The 9,378-nt window shown below is 30.4% G+C and overlaps 1 protein-coding gene across 1 annotated transcript; it reads right to left on the bottom strand.

Moving 5' to 3' along the window:
* Positions 1-7,337: 7,337 nt before the first annotated feature.
* LOC105771594 (ethylene-responsive transcription factor ERF014) lies at positions 7,338-8,289 on the bottom strand. The gene has a single exon (XM_012593027.2). The coding sequence runs from the start codon at positions 8,111-8,113 to the stop codon at positions 7,457-7,459; it is 657 nt and encodes a 218-aa protein (XP_012448481.1). The 5' UTR covers positions 8,114-8,289; the 3' UTR covers positions 7,338-7,456.
* Between the last annotated feature and the right edge of the window lie 1,089 nt (positions 8,290-9,378).

Below are 9,378 nucleotides of genomic sequence, written 5' to 3' on the forward strand. Positions count from 1 at the left end.
AGTTTATATGTTTAGAATTATCAGTGAATCTATTTTCAAGAGAAACAAACAAAAATAATATCCAAATTCTATACAATGAGATAATGAATTTTTAGTGAAGAGAGGTCAAAACTATCGAACAGTGAAACAGGGGAAAGTTTAAAGAATAAACTGTACTATTTGGCTAAACCAAAAGTTCTAAAAATTTTATGGTAAGAATACATGTGAATCTAGTTTTCGGGAAAATTAACGGTTCTTAATTTGGAGCTCTGTAGCTCCAGGTAAAAATAATTTAGTGACTCTGACTTGGAGAGACAATTTTAAGTATAAATGTAAGTGAATAGTGAAACTATAGAAAATGTTATTTCTCAGAGTGTTATGCACATTAAGGATGTGGAATGGAGAGGAGGAGGAGGAAAATTGGAAGAAAATATGAATGATTTGTGTATAATTGGCCATATGCTAGATTATAATCGATAAACGATTGAAAAGAAATGATGTTTATAATTGTGCATTATTAGTTATGGTTAAAGTTCATGTGAGAAAGTAAAATTTCATAGTATGTGTATGTGGTATACTTGGTATATGATTTGGTATGTGGCAATGTCAGAAATGGTTTATGAATTAACTCATGTTGATAAGTTTGATGCATAAATAAATGTGGTGCTTATCCATGCTTATAATGCTTATACTATATGTTTATTTGGCTAGCATATTTGGTGTGTATGCTTAGGCTTTGGCCTAGTTGTGGCTGGATTACGCCGCATTAAATTTATAAAATTATGCATTGAGATAGTAAATGCCTAGATGGAAATATTCTTGTGATCATAAAAGGGTGGTAAGGTTTAAAGTTTGTAATCTTTATTAAAATGGTTTATCATCTGGTTAGTCTTCAAAAAAGAACTAGCTTGGGACTACGGTTGAGTGTAATGTTTATATCTTGTGTGATATGTATAGAAAACGAGAGTGGAAAGGAAATGAAATACTAAGTTCATGCTTGAAGTGTAAAATGACTCAAAAAGGGGACGTTAAGTTAAACGATAAATATGTATTAGTATTAAACTTAATGAAATTGAACTGTATGTGAATTGCAAATGATATGATTTGAATTAAATGAATTATTGTGGTATTGAAATATATTTTGGATTAAGAAATTGAATCGAATCGTGAACATGAGAATCGTGAATTAAATGAAATGGAAATGAAGTATTGAATTCCATGAGTATGTATTGAGTCTCAGAAGCCCTATTTGTTACAAATATAGTATTTTGAAGTTATAACGTGAAGATTTATAAAAGCCTATTAAAAATTTGAAGAGTTTAAATTTGAATGAAATTTTATAACTCGGTTTAACATGTTTATAAGTGGATGTGTTCTGGTAATGCCTCGTACCCTATTCCGGTGTCGAATACGGGTAAGAGGTGTTACAATCTATCTTTAAAGTCACTTGTTAAAAATAAAATAAGTTCAATATATAACTTATAATAAACTAAGGTCTATGATATTAGATCATCAAAAACAATATACTAGATGTAGAAGCGCGTACCTAATTCGATTGGTGTGTTGAAACCTACAAGTCTTGTGGTTTTGATCTTTCAAATTAGCACACAAGTTTTTTCCGAAAATGAGTCTCTCATTTTTTTTAAAGATGAATCATAAGAGAAGTTACATTACATGTAACTTGGAAACCATAAATCTTATAGGTAACTACACATTTAGCTTTATTTATAATTATCTCATCATCGATTAGGAATTAGTTACTAGAGTATTTATAGATATTCATTTCGTAATTTATTAAATAACTAAAGCCCAATTGATCTTAATTGTATTTGATCACTTTTAGTTTTTTTAATTTTATGATAAAAATTAATAGCATACCATTATTCTTATTATAGGTGTATATATATATTTAAGTCCATAATCTAACATTTTCCATTTAAGTCCTTAGTCTAACATTTTTCCTGTTCTTAATTGAAGAAACCGAGAAGAATTTGAGAAATTGAATGAAAATCTTATGTTGAAAAATAACTTATAGCAAAAGTTAAAACAAAATTGAATTGCCCTAGTTGTGGTTTTATCAAATCTGAAAATAAAATAGGAACAAAAAGAAACAATAAAAAAACTTACAAATAAAATAAAAACAATAAGTGATCTTAAAAAATCATCCTATTCAACATAACTAAAACTTTTTTTACACATAATGACTGGGATTACAAGATGGCTAATATTTTAAATATACTAGATTAAGGTATATCCACAATGTAAGTGAAAAAATGTGAAAATATATGTTGAGTCCAAAAACGATATTTGCTAGTAGAAAATGAGCAATGCTAGAAGTAGTGCTTAAAGCAGTTCCAATTGCTTTAGGCACCAACAGTGGAAAATGAAGAAAACTAAACATACAATATATTTACGCATTTTGATTTTCCTACATCTGTAGGGCCTAACCCAAAGAAAATATCCACTATCCTAGCTCTTGTACAACAAGTGTTTTTAAACTCTAACATTGTATAGTTTAGACTTCTCACCTTTGTACCTAATATCTAGACACCTCTTTTTTAAGTTTTCCCCTAAAAATTTAGGACCTAAACCAAGTCACATACTTGATTATTTTACTCAATGAACTCAAAAAGATATCCATCAATGAACAAGAAATAAGTGCTCTCAATTCAGTACATAACCTATACAAGTCTCAACAATATAAAAGTAATTGAGACTTGCTAACATACTATATCATTTACAATCAATCTTCTCTCAAGATAAACAAGAAATAAGTGCTTCGAGATTCTTTAGGTCATTTAGAAGGGTAACAAACTCACTAATGTGAGCTCTAATGACTCACCTTCGAACATTTTGAACGTATAGAGACAATGTTTTAGGAACTAACCTATTGGAAAAGGATTTCATCATATATAAGGCTTCTAGTTTCCTCCAAAACGCAAATGTTACTTTCTCCATCAGAACCTTTTGTAACACATTATTTGTGAGGCATAATTGAATAGCAAATAGAGCCTTTTCAGCAAACTCTTGCCATTCTGACTGATCCATATTCGCGGGCTTCTTCTTTATAATGACCTTTTTCAGACTGTTTTGACCTAATATTGTTGTCATTCAAACTTGCTACAAATTGAAATTTGCAATTCCATCAAACTTCTCAATATCAAACCTTGTTGTTGTCATCTCTAAACGAGTTAAATTTAGAAATCGAACCAAGATCTGATACCAGTTTGTTGGGAATAAACTCGTGTAAGCAACAAATAAGAATAATAAAGAAGAAATTGAAAAGATCGAACACACAAATTTATGTGGAAAAACTCCACAAAAGAGGATAAAAAACCACATGCAAATTGAGATTTCACTAATATAAAAGAAATACAAAGATTGAGAGGATCAAAATAAGGAAACCTCGAAAACTCGAAACCCTAAAAGAAAAAACCTTTCAAACTCAAAAACACATAATTCTCTCAATCTGTATGTTTTCTGTTGTTTTAAAGCTAGGGTAATTAAAGCTTATTTATAGGCTAAAATTCGTAGCATTTATGACTAGAATATCCCTATGTTAATCAGAGTTTAAGTGGGAAACTAAAATAGAGAAGAAAAATCGAAAAAAATTTAAGAACACGTCGCAACGTGGTGTTTGTGTCATCAGGACGAATAGTGATCGCATTGTCGAGGAGAAGACATTTCTTCTAGTCGGGACGAAGAGTCTTCCCTCATCACAATGTCACTCATTGTTTTGGTCAAAATATGTGGCATACTTCCACATCAAGAAATCTCTAAATAAATTGAATAAATTCTGAAGAACATTGCATCAATTCTGAAGAAAATTGTTCTTCAATCCTATTCAACTAAAAAAAAGAAGAAAAAAGATTAAACTTATTTTCAAGATCAAGTTTAAAAAGCCCTTGAAGTAGAATTATCCATCCAAGATAAAGTCTAAATGACCATTAGATCAAATCTCTTCTCAATCTGATTGCATCAACACAAAGGAGATAAAACTCACTCTTCAAAATCAAGTATTAATGACTCTTGAAACAGATTCAACCATCCAATATCAATTCTTGAAAACCATTCTTCAAATCCATTTTCAAGATCAAGTATCTCTAGCCCTTAAAAAGAACTTCATTGGTTCAAGATCAAGCCTTGAAGACCTTTGAATCCAAATCAAATCAAATTCTCAAGCAATCAACTCTCCAAACCTATTTTCAAATCTCAAAAATCCTTGAAGCAACCCACTTCCCTTCCAAAATCAAATCTAGACAACCATTGGACCGAAGCTCCATTGAAAAAAGAATCAAAAGGTTGTAATTCATAATTTCATAAACAAAATTTCATTAATTTGTTCCAAATTTTCAAGTTTTTTTTAAGTTCAAGCCTTACCATTGGCATTTATTGATTTTATATAAAAAGATAAAATTTCCTCGTAGTAATATAGTTTACTTTGTAAAAAGAAAAAAAATTAATCATTTCTTAACGAGTTAATACTTGATTGACTCATGATATCGTTTAATCAAAAATTTTAAAATGGTATAGATACATTAATAAAAAATCCATTAATAGTGTATGAAAAGAAACTGAATCATGAGTGTAAATCCGAAGGTTGTGTAAATAAATATCTCCATTATTGCTTTTTAAACAAATTTAGATTAATTAATGTTGTTTGTCTTAATGAGTCCAAACCCCGTATCATTGCTGTCACGACCAATGTTGGATCTAACTTTTTGTAAGAAGAAGGAAAGATTCCTTAAAAAATGAAATATAACGAGGACAAGAAAAAGCATATAATATGACTTCCATTTTTAAGTTGATTTAATTACATCAATCAATCTACATTATCATTGGCATTTTCAAACAAACAAAAAAAAAAAAACTCTGTCTGATCTCGTTCAGTCATCCCCTTCTAAATTTATACAAAACGATTTAAAACTCGTAATTTTAGTAATTTTAGGAGATTATTGAAAAAAAAATGAAGAAGAAAGGACCCATTTGATGAACAAAGATTAAATTAAGACATTGATAAATTTAGGGGAATACTCAAATCTCTGATTGAGTGATGTTCTAAAAATCACATGTTTGTGTTCTCAATAATTCATAGCCCTTTCAGATTGTTCTGTAGGAATTTTCATGTGCTTGACTTAAACCTTCTTCATCCCTCATCTACTAATTCACGTATGGTATCATACTCTGGGAATTATAATTGTATTCAAAGTAAAAATTTAATAAAATTAATAATTCGTATGTAACACATTCACAGATTCAAAATATTCTTTTTTACCGATCGAGACAAATTATAAGAATTGAAATATCTTTTAAATAAAGTTTTAATTTGAATATTATAATAAAAAATCAAAATTTAATGTAACTATCGAATACTAAAAATCTTAAATAAATTTATTTTCTTTCATATTATATCTATATCACATATCATATTCAAAATTTATTTAAAAAATTCCAAACAATAAACCCTAATATCTCATATTGGAGACAGAGATATAGGGGATGGGACCCCATGCCTTCCATTTCACAAGGAGACATGACATCTGAAATCTTTGGCTTCAACCAAATGGTTCAGACACTTGATGATCAGGTTCAAAACATTTGCCCAAATGTAATAATTCCATCACTCATGACCCATTTTCATCATTTCTTGGTTTTGCTCATCTTGACAGGCGAAGCCAAAACGGCCGAATAAAATTTTAATTTTTTATAGTTTATATCTTTATAATTTTTAAAAGATTAAATTAAATTTTTATAATTTTAGCGGGTCAAAGTGCAATTTTATCTTTATTAATTTAAAATTTTTAAAAAACTCAATAGCCTAAATAGAAATTTTTTATTTTAGGGGGGGGCCAGGGCCCCTGCCAGCCCCCCTGTATTTGCCTCTGCTCATCTTTATTTAAGACCCCAAGGAGCAGTAACTATTTAATTTAATTTTTTTTACAAAGAAATATTTATAAATTTGTTGGGGTAGGTTGGTTTGGACCTTCAATGGAAGGTATTATCTTATTCAGGGATTTTATTTTTTGTATTTTAAAGGGAGTTGAAAGGAGTTCGCAGAATTTTGAGAGCACTTAACCTTAGGTATTGAAGTCTTGGTTGATTATTTAGTCCCCCATGGACGCAACATATATCATTAATATTTCTGACAATACTGACACTTCTCCTGTGAGCTTGCAAGTCGTATTTGCATCAACTGAGGTGCTCCTTAAACTCCGTGAATCCCTTTGAGTTCTCCTTAAAGTACAAAAGATGAAATCCCCAAGTAAGACAATAACTTTCGTTGAAGATCTGAGGCCAACCTCCTTTCAACAAAATTACTATTATTTTTCTTAGAAAAATCCAAACTTGAAAAAGTTCTTAAGCTTCTAGCAATATCCGCTCACTCAAGCTGTTAAAGGGTTTATTGTCAGAACCAAGTTGAATTTGGGTTGGACTCATGCATAATAACAATAATATTGTATGTAGTTGTATTTAAGCTTGATTAGAAATATGATTTTCAAATTGTCTAAATCCGACCATAGTGATAAATAGTTAACTCCAACCCATTTAGGTTTGCTCATTCTTTTTTATTTTTTTAAATATAGTTATTTTTTCCTCATCCCTAATTATAAAAAATCATAATTATTTTTATTTAATATTTACTAATTACTAATTACATACATTTTACTATCATTAAAATTTTGTTTTATTAAATTTCTAAATATAAACAATATTTTTTAATATTTACGATATACTATTCAAGGAGACTCCATAAATTTTTTAGGAAGCCGACTTGAATAATAAATTTTGAAAGATTAAAATACAATTTTATAATGTATTAAGCTATAGTTTCATCAATTTTTAAGGGATTAAACATAATTTTCTTCATTTTAATAGGTCAAAGTATAATTTTACCATAAATTAATTTTAAATTTAATCATTTAATAATAAGGAATTATATAACAAATTTTCCTTGATTCTATATTATTATATTTAATTTTATACGTAATATAAAGGGAAAAACTTATCTAGGCTTAATTAATTTTTGCTCAAATCTATATTTCTTTCTCAACCTATCCGATTTTAAGAGGTTTGGAGTTTGGATGATTAGCTATAGGTATAGATATTAAGCAACTTTTTCTCTCTCTTATTTTATTGATAACATTGAATATATATTTCACACACTTCATTTTCATAATTGACACATAAATTGATTATATTGAAAATGAAATCCCCATTTGAAGTTCCTAAAAATGTTGTCATCTTCATGTGGAATTTCTTTTCCTAACTGAAAGTATGAAAAAAAGAAAAAAGGATTTTGGTCATTGTCTGTAACATCTTCAAGCCCAAGAAGATCATTCAATGAAGAGAAAACCAAATTAACAAAAAAGAATGGTGTAATATATAAATAATGAAATCAAATGAACAAAATGAATGGTGTAATATATGGTAGTACTAATAACGACTTGACTTTGCTTTTGTGTTTGGGTTTTTTTTTTTAGCAAAAACTCCATAGACGAATATCGCCAGCTTCCTCATAAAGATCATCGATCGTTGTCATGGACGGTGGATCAAATGGGGTTACATTAAAAACCTGATCACCGAACTTGGGAGATTGCATTTGCAGGCTGTCAAAACAGTACCATGGTTCCATCATAGAAACAGGCTCGTCCACAAGAGCTTGTATAAAGAACACATCATCATCGACTTGATTAGATGGTGAGGAAGTGGTGGAGGGTGTGGAGGGCGCAAGTGGTGGAGATATTGGCGGGGTGGCAGCGGCGGCGGGATTGTCATCAACAAAGCTATTCGCAGCAGCTGCAGCGACCCTTTGGATTGACTTGGGAGACATGATGGTATCGGGAACGTAATGGGAGGATGTAAGTGGGAAGTTGAGATTTGCTGAGGAACCTTTGAGGCATAAAAGTGCAGCATCATAGGCTCTAGCAGCTGCTTCTGGTGTTGAATACGATCCTAACCAAATCCTTGTTTTCTGATTTGGAGCCCTAATCTCTGACACCCATGAACCCCAGCTCCTCATTCTTACACCCTTGTACTTCTTTTTGCATAATGATGATGGTGGTGGTGATGATGATGATGATGATGCCATTTGCTTTGACTGATGTGGTTGGATCTTGTGCTCAGTCTTCACCATTGGCAAAGTTTGCAGATTGCAGATTGCAGATTGCAGATTACTGAAGCAATGCTTTAGTAGAAGGATGAAACGTGCTTTGTGTAGCTTTTGGGTTTGGGTTCTTTGTTCTGTTTTTTCTTTTCTAAAGTGATGAAAGCAATGAAATAATGATACAAGAACTGAATGTGGGGGAGAAAAGAAGGATGTTGCTTTACTATTTTATAGATGGGGGGACTTGGGTTTTCACACTTGGAAAGATCCATTTGGTCAATAAGTATGGTTCCACATATGAATATAAATGGACATTGCTGACAGATATCCTGCTTCATGGTAAAACCCCACAGTTCTCCCCATTGTCTGCAGGTGTAATTAATATTTTCTACCAAACATGTGGAATTCAAATATGATTAATAAGAACTGTCAATTTGCAAACTTTTAATGGAAGAGGGAGTTGACATTAAATTTTAACTTTAATCTTTAACACCCTTAATCCTTCCCTTGTAGGAAATGATATCTTATGACAAAAAAATAGATTGTATAAGGCAAAAATAGAAAACCCTTTTATTTAATTAATGTAATCATGTGAGTTAAAAAGAAAGAAAAAGAGGGAAACATAGGATTCTTCAGAGGCAACTTCCAGGATCTGCAGGCTTTATTTTTAATGAGCTTTTTGGGTGTGCTGTAATGCATATAAAATTGTAAGGTAATCTACCTTTTTAATTACTAAATTATAGGTAAGTTTCGTTTTGGTCACTCAACTGTAAAAAGTTTTAAAATAGTAATTAAATTATTGAAAATTTTTAAAGTCACTAGGCTGCTAAAATCGTTGTTGTGTGGCCTTTTTTTGTTTTCATCACCTATACCAATCGAAAGCTCTCATTTCACTTTTCTTCTACGGTTCAATTTTTTTCATGAAACAATTTTGAACATCACAAATCTGTAGACTAAAATTCAAACAACTTTCTTTTCTGATCTTCAACATTGACCGTCAGATCAACTTAGATCTAAGGTATGTTCTTCTATTTGTCAATAGGTACTGATTCATCGTATTGATCGTCGAATCGTCTTTTGAAGCTCGTTAGCTAGACTTATTTTAAGAAAAAATTAACAGCCCAATGGCTTCAGTGACTTAAATAAAAACTTTCAAATGATTCAATAAGTATTTTGTAACTTTTTGAAGTTGAATGACCAAAACGAAATCTTATCAATAATTTTGTGACTAATTGTGTAGTTTAACCAAGAAAAGAAATGGTGACAAAGTTAAATTAACACATCAGTCAAGATTA

Source organism: Gossypium raimondii, chromosome 6 (genome assembly GCF_025698545.1).
Source record: "Gossypium raimondii isolate GPD5lz chromosome 6, ASM2569854v1, whole genome shotgun sequence".
Lineage (NCBI taxonomy): Eukaryota > Viridiplantae > Streptophyta > Magnoliopsida > Malvales > Malvaceae > Gossypium > Gossypium raimondii.

Bases quoted from the DNA above. Each gene is read 5' to 3' on its own strand.
- LOC105771594 (XM_012593027.2), bottom strand. From the start codon at position 8,113: ATGGTGAAGACTGAGCACAAGATCCAACCACATCAGTCAAAGCAAATG.